The 14,906-nt window shown below is 45.3% G+C and overlaps 1 protein-coding gene across 2 annotated transcripts in view; it reads right to left on the bottom strand.

Annotated features, from left to right (window-relative positions):
* The window catches only part of LOC147672005 (nmrA-like family domain-containing protein 1), a 66,347-nt gene that overhangs the window by 43,921 nt on the left and 7,520 nt on the right, over positions 1–14,906 (bottom strand). Inside the window, exon 1 of one of the 2 annotated variants that reach the window (XM_086948064.1) lies at positions 9,955–10,418. The exons of the other annotated variant lie outside the window; for it this stretch is intronic. Coding sequence (XP_086804190.1) covers positions 9,955–9,967 — 13 coding nt within the window. The 5' untranslated portion in view covers positions 9,968–10,418. Of the gene's footprint in view, positions 1–9,954; positions 10,419–14,906 lie in introns of those variants that run through there. 2 annotated transcript variants of the gene reach the window in all.

The following is a 14,906-nucleotide window of genomic DNA, read 5'->3' as shown; positions in this document are numbered from 1 at the left end:
CTCCTCGCGGGGTTATTGACACGACTTGCTCATCTATCCTGGAATGGTTCCTACTGACTTGGCCTGCCGATCCTGGAGGTTCACTAAAGGGCGCTACATCCTCCTGTACTGTTATCAACACGGCTGTGTGTTGGATGGACTTTGATGGACACCCCCCCGCTCGGATGTGGTCACTTTGCTCGCTCGCCTCCTCCAAGATGTCTACCGTGAGGCTGGACTGTGTCGCTGCTTCGCATCGCAGGGGGCAGGGATGAGGTTGTCTCTCCATATGCTCGGACTGTTTTTGCTTGCACTGCTGGGACACTGATGGACTGCCGGGGATAGTGAATATTGGTATTGTATTGGTCGCGGGGTTTGGGATCGGGCGGCCGGAGTGATATGTGATGGTAGTCTTGGAAATATCCGATGGCCCTCCTCCGGTCTTATGTGTAACACGTTTCTTTTCTCTTTTTTCTTGCTTTTCTTTTCTTCCCTTCTCTGTTCTAAATTTCGGGTTCAGTTTGTGGGCGACAGGCACGTTGCTAGGGGGGGGTTGGCCGTAGCCTCCGCATACGTGCAGGGTGGGGGGGAGGGATTTTGTTTCAGTTTCAGTTTCTATGGGCCTTATTTTTCTCATCTCCTCTTTCTTCCTTTTCCTTTGGGTTTTCAGGTGCCTTGGGGTAGTGATACCTATTCTATCCGCTGTTGATACTGTCATTTTAGTGGATTTGGGTGTACTGAGTCCGTGGGCGGGCGAGGGCCAATATGTACTGTTTATTGTGCAACTATTCTGATGATTATTATTCTTCTTCGGCGCATATCATGTCTTTTCCTCGTTTTGTTGCTAACTCGCAGGTTCGTCGCCTGCCAATTGCTCTCGGTGGATTGAATGCATCTGATCCTTCTTACCTACAAAACTTTTAAAAATTAACCTTACTTCTCCTCAGCCTAGCGGTCCTGTTTATTTCTCATGCCTTGGACACTTATTGTTTGGGTTTTCTTAGGGACCGCTGAGATTGTCTATTCTTACTTTTTGTGCTACGGACTGCATTCGAGGCCGGCCTGTATGGTTGTAGGCCCGTATTTGTATGCTTACTATGCACAATAAAGGTTTTCAAAAACTTAAAAAAAAAAAAATAATTAAAAAAATTCAGCTTACAAGCAAAGTAACCTTTTTGACTAGCGTTCAGCCACGTCTATAACCCACAAAATTGGGGTTTAGGTACGCAAATAGATTCTCTCATACACATTGAAGTACCTCAGCCTGCCAGCCGTAACGCAACCCCACTCACCATTGGCTGGAGTTGTGCACCCTCTGTGCACTGGCTAATGTAGACCCACTGCAGTACCCTACAAAGAAGTGAGTATTCCTGCAAAAGGTCAGTGGTTCTACTTGGAGCTAGCTTGGTGACAGGGTCGGCTTTCCGATCCCATCAGGCAGCATTTTCACGAGCACATTTAATGTTAAATAATAACTCACCGGCCGCATTTCAGAACCTGCACTTTATGATTAGCAGATTTCGGGGGGGGGGGGGGGGGGTGGATTTTAATGTGCATGCTCATTTTGTCCAACATTAGTATAACATTAAAAGGGCGTTGATAATATAGGAGAGACTGGAATCCATTTATTAAAGCGTGTCTCTGATTACCATACGGTAGGTGACTGCCAGAGCCAGCAGCAAAGGTGAAAGGGAGGACATGGAGCATCATTAAAGCTGCAATTTAAACATGCAAAAACGAAACCTCGCATTTTCTGAATGAACGGTGATCTGTAGAACGGAGACATTTATGGCAACATATATTTTTTGCATGCATGAGGAAATCATAGAAAAATATATCTGTTTCTGTCCATGCATATTGCTTCTGCATTACAACATTTTTAAACAAGCATTTGCAATGCAATAGTTCTCGCATTAGGAAAGTTTTAGCTATTAGTCTTGTAAATGACATTTTTTATGTGTTGGTTTTGAAAATAGCGAAATTAATAGCTTTGTCATTTACAATGCCATTACTTTTATATTTTGCAAATGTGACACCTATAGCATTTGTAATGCAACATGTTTTGTATTTAAGTGACTTAGATGTATTGATATTACAAACAACAATGGCTTAATTTTTTTAAAATAATTAATACTTAAATAAAAGTTATTGTAATTTATAATGGTGATAGCTTAAAGTTTTGTACTTTATTTTTTGTGAAGATTATATTCAGTGTATTTTATTGTGACGAAAATCCAAAAACAGAAGTGAAATATTACCATCTTTTTGTGACATTTGTAATAAAGCTTGAAACATTGAGAGAACATATTTGAACCAGTTGTTGAATGGTTGCACAGATCGAGTGATGCTGCGAGTGATAGGGGAGCCGAAAAGCAGCTAAGGGTTGGCTCTAATCAGTATGGCTGAGCCGATATACAAAATAACAGAAAGGAATTGCCAGTACTGATAACAAAACGTGGTTAACATATATTATAACAGCACCTGAAAATACCATTCAAGACTGGGAGCTCATTAATAGCTTTTATTATTTTGTTTACAGAAAGCAATTAGTTTCATAAAAGGGTTTATTCAAAGGGGTAAACAGCTAATACATGCTGAGGACAGAGTAGAGGTTTGGGGAATCATTCACCATATCAAACATGTCACAGGCATACTACAGTCAACCATTCAAGGGTGGAGGGGGATATAATGACTACAAAAGACTAAAACAAGTGCATAGCGTACAATATTTACAGTGGGAAGACGGGCACAAAAACACGGGAAAATGAGAGAGCCACAGTCTAAGTAATTGGAAAAAATATCACTAGGAAGTTGTTCAAGCAAAAAAGTACATTCCTTTATCAAATTCGAATGTTCTCAGAATTTTAGAACTCAAAGGGTAATGTACAGGGGATAGTGATAAGCAACAGAGAACTTTTTGATGAGCTTATCACCCTTGCAGACTACGGTGTGGCAGGGGCCTACGCGTTTCGAATCCTGCTGATCTTGAGGGATTCTCTTCAGGGCCTTTAATCGTCTCAAATTGCAGATATGCAATCGTGTGATAAGCGTCACAGCATCTTAACTGGAAGGGGTAATCTGTACCTTTTTAATCGACGAGAAGGTTGTACTTGAGTTGGAGTCAGAGCAAAGGGAAGGCAGGCGTTTATCTACTATCACTAGACCTTAGTATCGATGCAATCGGCCGAAGCATAAATGAGGGCAAGAGGTCGGAATAACTGGTGGTCCAATGAGAAATTAACTTGGGCCAACAATTTGACTTGGTTTTAGAGATGATCAAAAAGACATTCGAGAAGTGCGTGGTCCGCAAGGCGCGACTCGCTAATTAAAAAGATTTCAAAGGGCCATCATAGCGGCGATGCTCGCTGAAGGCATATTGAAAAATAATTAAATAATTAAATGAATTCACTGGACCAGACCTTCGACCGACGGCGTTTAAACGGGCACTGCACACTCACACATGCGCATTGGCCAGCCATGCCTTCAGCGAGCATCGCCGCTATGATGGCCCTTTGAAATCTTTTTAATTAGCGAGTCGCGCCTTGCGGACCACGCACTTCGAATGTCTTTTTGATCATCTCTAAAACCAAGTCAAATTGTTGGCCCAAGTTAATTTCTCATTGGACCACCAGTTATTCCGACCTCTTGCCCTCATTTATGCTTCGACGGCCGATTGCATCGATACTAAGGTCTAGTGATAGTAGATAAACGCCTGCCTTCCCTTTGCTCTGACTCCAACTCAAGTACAACCTTCTCGTCGATTAAAAAGGTACAGATTACCCCTTCCAGTTAAGATGCTGTGACGCTTATCACACGATTGCATATCTGCAATTTGAGACGATTAAAGGCCCTGAAGAGAATCCCTCAAGATCAGCAGGATTCGAAACGCGTAGGCCCCTGCCACACCGTAGTCTGCAAGGGTGATAAGCTCATCAAAAAGTTCTGTTGCTTATCACTATCCCCTGTACATTACCCTTTGAGTTCTAAAATACTGAGAACATTCGAATTTGATAAAGGAATGTACTTTTTTGCTTGAACAACTTCCTAGTGATATTGTTTCCAATTACTTAGCAGACTGTGGCTCTCTCATTTTCCCGTGTTTTTGTGCCCGTCTTCCCACTGTAAATATTGTACGCTATGCACTTGTTTTAGTCTTTTGTAGTCATTATATCCCCCTCCACCCTTGAATGGTTGACTGTAGTATGCCTGTGACATGTTTGATATGGTGAATGATTCCCCAAACCTCTACTCTGTCCTCAGCATGTATTAGCTGTTTACCCCTTTGAATAAACCCTTTTATGAAACTAATTGCTTTCTGTAAACAAAATAATAAAAGCTATTAATGAGCTCCCAGTCTTGAATGGTATTTTCAGGTGCTGTGTTATAATATATGTTAACCACGTTTTGTTATCAGTACTGGCAATTCCTTTGTTATTTTGCGAGTGATAGGGGGCGAGTGATGCTGCGAGTGATAGGGGGCGAGTGATGCTGCGAGTGATAGGGGGCGAGTGATAGGGGGCGAGTGCTTAACCATAGCACTTCAGCAAAAGAGACAATTTGTTTGGTACAACCCCACTTTTCAATAATGTCCAAGGTCACCCCTTCAACCTAGCACTTCAGCAAAAGAGACAATTTGCTTGGTACAACCCCACTTTTCAATAATGTCCAAGGTCACCCCTTCAACCTATGTAAGTGAATAGTCAATCTCATCAAATCATGATGCTTCCAACACAACAGTTAACTGTGCAATGCATGTAATAGACAACATTTTACCTGGCTATCTGATACATGCATTGCACATCAGAGTCCCCCAAGGACTACTCTATTTAGATGAACAGCTGCAATAAATTCAAACTTCTTCATTTCACTGCTTGAGGGGGACTGCAGCACAATTTGAATAGTGATCATTAGCTCCGCGGAAATGTCAATTTCTATCTGTACACCTGCAAAAAGATATTACTAATGAATGTCAGATGAATTTTATATTATTCAGGCACCGCTGACGACTAATCACAGGAGTTCCCACCCACTTCAAACTTTCCAAGAATTGTTTCTATAACTAAGTATTCTGAGATTTAAAGCAAGTGTTGCTGTAGATTGTTCTTTGTTGCCATGACAGTAGCGGACCTCGGGTGCTGTCCTGTGTCAGGATGGACCTTTCCAGCGTACTTCCTTACAGCACCATCAAAAACCTATGCGGAAGGCTTTACTTAATGAAAAACAAACAGACTTAATGAGGCAATGCAGATTTTAGAGGAGACCTTGAAAACACACTTGGCAATGTAGAAAGGTGCATTGCAAACAAACCAGCTGCCAGGTAGTAACAAACCAGATGAATGACAGAGCGCAGCCCATTCTCTCCATTGGTTGGTCCAACAGCCCGGCGAAGACAATTCGGACACTAAGTGCGCTTTAGAAAATCAACAAATGAAACAAACAACTGCAGGCCGTGGTTTCAGCACAATGCCCATTATTTGAAATTGCCAATTTGGAACTATCGATCCAGCATAGACGGCGGTGGCCTTAAGTGGTGCACATTGCAATTACTTCACAAGTATAATTGAAGCACTCTTCAAAATAAATTTGAAGCAAAGCACCCGGGTATTCCTACCCTCTTCTTATCTTCTAGTTTGGGACTAACTGGATTTCGCCCATGCTTGCTCAACTCAGACGATAAATCCATCACATTCGCCCGCTGTCCTTCAAAAGGGGGGGGTCTCTTCAGAGAGGCAGCCGGCTTTCAAAAGAGCAGAGGAGCCCAACACGCCAGTCCTTCCATCACAGGCCTCCTCTGAACTTAGACTCCAAGCAATGATTAAAACCCAAGAGACTCTGTACCGATGAGTAGTCCTGCAGTTCCCCTGGGGCACAAGCAGGCATCCACCTCTGTCAGGGCAGCTGATTTTAGCAAAAAGACAGAAGTGGATGCCTGCTTGTGCCCCGGGGGAACTGACAGCAAAAAAAAAAAATACAAAAAAAAACTTGTTGCCTAGCCCGAGCACGCCCCAGCAGCAGAGGGGACACGTGCGATGTCCTTGCAGGAGTGTGCGACCATATGGTGCCACCAGATGGCGCTGTGCGCTCCCGCAAGGAAATCTCCAGAAGTGCACACGTCTGCATTGCAAGCAATGCACCGCGTGCACTTCTTTGCTGGAAAAGCTCTGCCGATGGCATTAGGTCTCTCCTATGCCACGCATGCATGCTGCATAGGCGAGACCTAATAACAAGCATTTGCAATGCAAAAGGTCTCGCATTTACGCAAGTTGGAGCTATTGGCATTGTAAATGACATTGCCTTTTATTTATGTTTTGGTTTTTAAAATATAAATAAAAGGCATTATCATTTACAATGCCATTAGCTCAAACTTGCGTTAATGAGAGAACTATGGCATTGCAAATGCTTGATTACACTGGTTATGTGGTTTGCACTTCCGATATGGTGAGGTTTGTGTAAAAATTGGTGCAATTACTCACTTTAAGCTAGTGACGTGTCCTCCTACTATAATTTGCAGTAGTGGACCATTCTGCATTTCGACTCGATGGCGTCTGCTCTAGTACCATTCCAGGAGGCGAAGTTAAAAGGAATCAGCTGATTAGTCAAAGAAAAATGTGCACAGGAGAGTGCTAAGTGCACTGGAGTGCTAACCTCTTCACACAGTGCACTTGTGAAAGTGACGGCTCGGCCCGTTTTGGGAGACTGGAATTTTGCCTATAATAGAAAGGGGCATGGCGTTATGACTGCATCGGTGGTCTGTAATAACAGGCAAAATGTGTGTCACATTGCAACCAAAATTACGGTAGTAATGTCTCGGACAACTGGAGTGCGGCCTGGGGGAGGGGGTGAGAAGGCATGGACAACAGGAGTACGGGTAGGGGGAGTGAAAAGGAACGGACAACGGAGTGCGAGTGGGGGAGGAGGGGTGCGAAGGCACATACAATGGAGTGCAGGCGATGTGAGAAAAAACAAGCATTTCCATAACCCTCCTTCGCTCGATCATCTTCTGCACTGTTTAGAAGTGCTGATGAAAGAAAGGAACCTACACAAATGGTGCAGGGGGGGGAAACATCCATGTCTTTTGAAAACACTTAGTAGAAATTCACCTCTCAAACGAAATCCGGCAGCACAAGTATCCTTTCTTTACTCGAAGTAGGCATTCTGATTGGCTAGCCGCTTCCCTAATGCAGCCTCTGCTGAGATGTGTCACTAAAGCGTGTTAGTCTGATTACATCAACAGCCCTGCACGTCACCATAATGGCCATACACTCACTGCAATCGATCTAAAAGTTGAGAAAGTGACAGGTCTTCTCTAATCAATAAGCAATGATGGTCTAACTAAATATAACTTCAAACACAAAATTATTTATTTTCATAACTTTGAGCTTATGTGACACAGTAACACGTTTTAGGTAAAATTACAGTAAGGTTTAGGGTAAGTGGCAATTGTGCCTATTAACAGTTGCCAAAAGAGCAAAGAAAAAGTACAAGAAAGGTTATGTATAAATGCATTCTTCTTGTTTTAAAGCACATCATTAGCTTAAACTGTCGGTGTGGTGTTGGGTGTACCAAAAGCAACATAGCAAAAAAAAGTCAAACAAAACAGACAAAGAATCCTATACAAATGAAAAGCATCATTCTTCAAATCATCGCCCCACCCACCCCTGAAATCTGGTAGTAATTTGCAAGCCTAAGGGCTCCTCCTTTGGCAGAATGGGATCGCATTGCACAGTTAAAAAAGTACACATTTCTCAAAATTTGAAAAGCGAGGGCACTGGGGCGGGGGGGGGGGGGGGCGGTGATCAGAAACTTAAACATCAAATGCCTACCGTTTCAGCTGCGGCGACCGACTCCGCCAATTTATAATTTAAAACGTTGTGAGTGTTTACATATATGTATATATGTTCCTAATAGGTATTGTCTGGAGATGAGGTCATGAAATTAGCTGCATCTCAGACATCTGGTTCAACTCAGCAGAATGAAGAACTGTGAAAGCTGAAAAACAAGGGCCACCTTCGAAACTCCCACAGCATTTCAAACCATCCACAGCAATGCCCTGAGCAAATAACCCGACGGGGGGAGGGAAAGTGAAAGTGTGCGATGCGCGCGCTGCCAGCCTCCGGGACAGGAGATGTGCACGCGAACGGGAGTGCACATCTCCAGTCCATGCGTGCCACCTCCTGTCTCCCTTCGCTAACGAAAGCGACGACTATAGAGTCTTGCTAGCGAAGCAGCTGCGCTGCATTCGCACACAAGACCTAAAAAAGGACTTTATTTGTTTAGTATATATCAGTTTGCACGGCAGATCAGGACATATGTCAGCCACATGCCGGTCCATCAGCTCGTATCTGTGAGTCACTGGCGCGCTGCTCCCTGTTACTTCCGGGTCACAGGGAGTGAGATCAACATTTCCTAGTGGCAAAGAGTATCCTTCCTCCCTTCTTCGGGTTCCCACGTATGCACACACCTCTCCCTTGCGTCTTTCTCCCCCACCTCCCAGCCAGTCTTCTCTCCTCCTGCTTCGCTTTTGACCTTACTATTGCAACCTCATTCATTTCTTTGCCCTGGCTGCCTCTGCCACTTTGTCTATCTCTCACCAGACTTGACATGCACACCCCATAAAATGTAGTCTCCTCGCCCGCCACTGCCTCCCTTTGTTCTCTCTGCCCATGCTCCACTCAGAGCACCCTATCTACTCCTTTTGTTCTTCCACATTCTTCTCATGACTATCCCTTCTCACTAGGGTTGAGTAAAACAAAAATCGCAGAAAAGCAAACCGGGCACATTGTGCCTTTTTGGTTAATCTGTAGAATATTGAGCAAAATACTCAAAGAAGAGGAATCACAGAAATTGATGTTTTTTTTTAATGTCACCTGTCTGATCTGCCTGTACTTTTGCAAAGCAGTAACTTACATGCACCGCCCGACCCGCTGTCCCGTTCACTGCACCCACCCCCCTCCCAATCACCACCCTCACTCGCTCTCACATCACCTCCCCCACCTAATAGCCACAGCCAATAGCTCGCCTATAAGTGAGAACTATTGGTTTTGCCAATGCTCGTTATTTGTTGCCTAGTGTGGGCTTGCCTTTCTTCTCAATGATAGTCCCTCCCCTGGAAATTAGATTCTTTACCTGTGACTTTCCCCTGCTTACTTTTCGAAAACTACAGATTTCTTTTAGATTAAACACTCCATGTGAAAACATGTGTTTTTCAGCTGTCTCACGCGTGGACTTCTCTTCCCTACCACTCTGCCATACTCCAGGTTACGCTTTGTCACCCAGGTGCTGCTTCAGTGCCACGCTCTGGGTTGCACTAGCCCTCATGTGCTTCTCCCACTAAGTTGCTTTCTCATTTCTGCGCTTCTCCCTAGAGTGCAGCTTCCCACCGCCCCTCACAATTGCCAACTTCCTGTTGCTTCACTCGCCCACCTTCCCGCTCCCCTTGCTGACCATTCGTCCTATTCTGGGGTCTGGTTTTAATCATTTTTTTTGCAGAGGTTTCAGCAAGCAGCACATTCAAGAACTTGTCCTGGGAAGTTCATCTCACTGTTCAGCAACGGGGGCTCAACTGGGCACCCTGGTCCATTACCTACAGCAAAAGGTGAGAGTGAGAGGGGAATTGCCTGCAGCAGCGGGGGAAGTGGTGATGTAGCAGGGGGAGATTGAACTGAGAGCTTGAATAGCAGCCATCGAGTTGGGAGGTAAAGGCACGGGTGGGAGGAACAGGCATCGGGCATTACTAGGATCACAAAAGAGAGAGCGCATCCAGCAATGGCAAGAAAAAACAGGTGGGAGGTAAAGGAAAGGGGTGGGAGGAACCGGCATCTGGCATTACTAGTAGCACAGAGGAGAGACCGCATCCAGCAGTGGCAAGAAAAAAAAGTGTTTGCAATGCCTTTACTAATCTGCTAATTACATTGTTAAAACAAGGTAACCAAACACAGATTCAAACGAGCGCAGGCGGGCCCGCGGCACTTGTACCTTGTACTTCCATGGCCCTGGTCTGCCCGCTGTCCTCGGGCTCGGTCGGGCGCAGGCGCAGCTGATATTAGACCCTGGTCTCTCTTTCCGCGGCGGGCGGGCACGCGCGCGCTCACTCAGTGCGTAGGAGCTTTCGCAGCTGTATAGGAGGCCGAGAGGGGGCACGCGCCGGCAGTCAGTGAGACAGACTGACGGACCGAGCGCCATGGAGCCGCCGCTGCTGCTCACCGCCTGCCTCCTGCTGCTCGGCGGGGCCCGCGCCGACCTCTCCGGTGAGTGTGAGGAAAGGGGGGGGGGGGGACATCTCACCCCTGGGCGGGTGGGGGTGGCGGCAGGCAGGCGGGCGGTATGTGTGCGGGTGTGTGTGTGTGTCTGCGTGCATGTGCGCTCGTGTGTCTCTCTGTGTGTGTGCTCGTGTGTGTGTGTGTGCGTGCTTGTGCGAAAAGCTGTGGCTGTGTGTGTGTATGCGAGAAGTGCATGAGCACAAACTGTAGAGGGTCGCGTGTAAAACTGCTGTTCACAGTTGACGCGCGCGACCTAATCCCAGTCAAGGAGCTGCACGTTCACATTGCTTGTCCGCTGTCTGTTCCCCTTGAGCCCTTGAAAGATGAAATGATCACAATAAGTCTTGCAGCGACGGATCGCTTTCGCGATCCGGTTCGCAGTGCGAGACCTAAAAAGGAGCGCTGAAGGCCAGGTAAATATTTGAAAATAAAGGAGCAAGATTAATACTGGATGGTGTTTCTCTTTTACCATGGATTTGATGGTAGTCACAATCGGATACACACCAAGGCCAATTGTTAATTTGCACTTGTGGAAATGACTAGTTTTATGAATGGAACCAGCATTTGGTATTTTGGTAGGGGATGTAGTGAGGAAAGCTATTTTTCATATTGAGAAAAAAAAACTAAAACATTTAATGTGCAATTGCACAATATTTTGGTACCGACACATGCATAAATATACACAATGTGCAATTAAAACTGCGAAATTGCCTCCATCTCTTGGACTTCACAATAAAATTCCAGTACTGCATAGAGGTATTTTTGTGGTGAATTAGCAAAAATAGGAATAGTGTAAAAAACGGTAAACATAACCTTTTGAGTAAAAGTAAACACAAAGGCCAGAGAGTTAGTTGGTCCTCCCAGAAACGTTAACCTATAAAGTAATCACATGTGGGCTGAGTGCAGTAATGAAAGTGTGCACCAAGAGTTCATGTCATCACTGATCTCTGTGAGGAAGGTCACTGCTGTGCTCCCTCACAAGAGATGTTGTACAAATAGAGCAATTATATATTCTTAACTTAATGCTAGAGTTAAAACTTTCATAAGATGCACGTTTAAGAGGACCTGGACTGGGTTTTGCAATATTTGCAAGTCTGGTGACAGACATGTCTCACATCCTCCCACGATGACACTCCACCATAGGCAGAGTTCGTACTTGCTTTGCCCAGTATCCCGGGTACTGTATGTTTTAGTGACTCTTCTCTGGGGTCAGCCACCCGCAGGCGGGCTGGGTTCTACCATGCTTTTGTAGTGGTTTCTTGTAGTTTTTGAAAAAACGTAAGCTTTCCAGATACACGTGGTAATGCTGCTAGGGCAGAAAATCTCCACTGCGTCTCCCTCCTCTGGAGAGCAACCTGCTTTCTTCATTAATCTGGACCAGGGACAGTAAAGTGGGGATCGAGGTAATTAATATAGCTCTCACGAACATAATCTGCACATCCGAAGGGCGCTATCTTACAGCTGTTAAGTTAATGCCCCGCTACAAACAAGTTGGCAGCAAACGTAACAGTTCTATAGTGCCTTGTTACCAGGGTAACTAGGGCTTGTTTGGCAACATGTAATAGTCGATGTGGCTCTGAAAATCCTTACGCTGGAGCTGCATTCACATTATGCAAGAGAAGACATTGTAAATACTGTTAGTCTGTATGGAAGTGCTTCGAGTATCAGCAGACCAGGAAACTGAAGCACAGAGATACGAACTAAATCCCCCTTTAGCCCTATTCACACAGACTAGTCAGTCTTTGCAAGAAGATAACGTCATCGTCGACTTTCCTGATCACTGTCTTAAGTCCTTACTTCACGAATCATGTCCCCTTTCAATGCATTCGTTATTTTAGCTAATTTATTAAAAATATGCGCTTTAAATGCACTTTTGATTTTATCCTTTTCAAAGTTCACGGAGCAGGGGTACTACCTCCGATCAAAACCTTAGTTGAGGAAGGTTCCCTTGATGAAATTCAGATTGGGTATTACCTCTGGTTTTCAGCAGTGCGGGTGGAGGATGTGGGTGGAGCCAATAGAGTAAGTGGGTGGAGCTGGTAAACGTGGGTGTGGCCTCCGACAAACATGTGTGCACCTGGACTTCATATTTTACAAATTAAGCATGGATGCCAACTCAAATTCACTTTTAGAAAACATACACAGAAGTTTCTGCAATGTGGACACATTCCTTCATTTTCCCGAGCCTTCTAGAGACCAATGCTTAGTTCCATCCCTATCCTAATTCAGAGTAGATGATTTCTACTGTCCTAAATTATTTTTGGACTTTAGCTTGAGGACTTTAAAGTTTATTTCTGCTTAATGAGGCGAATCTGGGTTTCCTTAAGGAATACTGAATTTTATTTGTAACCATCTGTATCTTTGTGATCGGTTTAAAAAATGTTCAATTGAATGTTATCTTCCTCTGTGTTCATCCAGTTAACTAGGGCTTCAGCATAAGCTTTTTTTGTTTTTACATTAACTGATCAATCAATCTTGGAGGATAATCATAGATAGTCTTACGAAACAAGCCAAATTCCGTTATGAAATATTTTGGGTGTATTTTTGATAGTTTTGTAATAATTTACTTCAAATACCTTCAATATTCCTGCCACCTTTATCCCAGAGCTTGCTAGGCATGGACCGCGGCCATGTCCAGCCCATGTTCCTGCACCCTAAACATGGCCTTAAGGTATCCCTTTCTGGCACGGAGTGCAGGGCAAATCCAAATTCCCTACTTCCAGGAGCCAAAAGCACAGACTCTAGGTAGGTCTTGGTTCACAATCTTCATGCAGACTTTAAGGCAACTGGTCATCAGCTGTGCCCAGTGTATTCCGGGTAAAGCATTGATCTCTTCGCCCCCCTCACATCCCTAAACAGGACCTTAGTGGAACAAACCAAATACATCACCAGTTGTCATGGGAGCTCATTCCTGGTGCGCTGCAGGTTCCCTGCTATTCATTACCCTAAGGTCAGTGGTATAAGTGGGCGGGATCGGAAGGGCACAGCGTGCCCCTACTTCTAAAAATCATTTCAGTCCGTTCCCCTCCTTACAAAAAAGCATCCCAGGACGCTGGGGACAGCAAGAATAGTCCAACTTAAAAACGATTACTTTTTCTTTCAGCGGCAGCTCTCACTTCTCTGTGAACTCCAGAGGCTGCAGCAGCCCCTCCCCGAGCTCTCACAGACTGAGGGCAGGCCCATTGTCATTCTGATTGTGGCTTATTATCCCCTTTCGAATGACAATGCGCCTGCCTCTGCCTTTAGCATATCATGCGGAGTTAGTGATTACGGAGGAGCTTTCCCCATACAGAGTTCGGTGGGGAACTTGCCACCATGTGAAATTTGTCAATGTTATACACAGAGTGAACTGGGCAGGAGCAATGAAGGGGCAAAAGAGGAGACAGGAAAGGAGAAGTAATGGGTAAAAGCAGCGAAGGGGGCAGGAAAAGTAACGGGCAGGAAAAGGGACTTAAATAAACCTTGTTATCCATTGTTTGAATTAAATAACGTTATAATCTGTAACTGGTCAGTGAAATGCTAAACGCACAAAAAATCTTTATGTTTTGCGATTTCTAGCCACACCCCTGACTCCACCCACTGATCCAATCTTCAGTTATTCCCGCCCCCTGGTTCTCCACCCACAGTTCCCCTACTTTTTATTCCTCACTTCGACCACTGCCTAAGGTCAGGGCTAACTTCAAACCTATTACCAAATGCAGCGATTAGTGTTGGAGGGGCACACAAAGGGAAGCAGCTACAGTGCTGAGCAAATACACGAAAAGAAAAAACATGACTTTGCCGAAGGTGGAGGACTATCATGAGCTGCCACTCACTTCACTACAGCCAGTACATGCCATAGCGTAAATGGGGCTGGATTAGTGACTGGAGGCCCAACTCATTTCACACCTGAGGGAGGGTGTAGGGGCGCTAAAGCACCATCATCGCGGCACACCAGATTGACAGTGATCACAGCGTGACAAGAGCCCACTCAAACCCCTGCAGTTTGAGAAGACTGAAATGGGCGCTGCTAATCTTCAGCAGCAACTCTGCAAAAGAGTGGCTCCTTCACGGCTCATTTAGGCGCAAAATGCTCGGAAGCCCTGCCCCGAGCTGGAGGAGATGCCTAACCTGAGCCTGCCGTCGATCAGGGTACCGGTACTTTACTGGTCTACAGAGAAGTGCCCGTACTGACGACCCAAAAAAATCGGAAGTGCCGGTGCTCACTACCGGCCCATTTAAAGCACCGATTTTATTTAAATGTACGAATCCCTGGCCAAAACAAAACTACCTACAAGCTAACGAATGTAACGAGAACAAGCAGTCACAGGTTTATCTAACGGAGTCTGGGTGACACCTCACGCTAAGAGCGGATCTAGAGGCAGCGAAACAAACAGTATTAGCTCGTTTCCGAGAACCGACTATGTGGTATGGAGTGTATGTACGTGCGTGGATGGAGGTAGAATGGATACGGCGAGCCACGGAATTTTGCGTGGTGTTAGACGGACCGGGAGGGTCGGCCGAGATTACGGGGAGAGGTCTCCAGGGAGAGCCGTCTCCAACGACTGTACAGACAAGTAACTTCCCCCCCACAGACGGACACCACACAAGATTGAAGGTTAACGAGACTTTATATGCAATTCTTAGGTTACGTGGTATGATACAAGGAGGTCTGGACTCAGGGGTCCC

This window comes from Lissotriton vulgaris, unplaced genomic scaffold (assembly GCF_964263255.1).
Source record: "Lissotriton vulgaris unplaced genomic scaffold, aLisVul1.2 SCAFFOLD_764, whole genome shotgun sequence".
Classification (NCBI taxonomy): Eukaryota; Metazoa; Chordata; class Amphibia; order Caudata; family Salamandridae; genus Lissotriton; species Lissotriton vulgaris.
The sequence above is the reverse complement of the archived record's forward strand: the minus strand, read 5'-3'. Positions and strand labels throughout refer to the sequence as shown.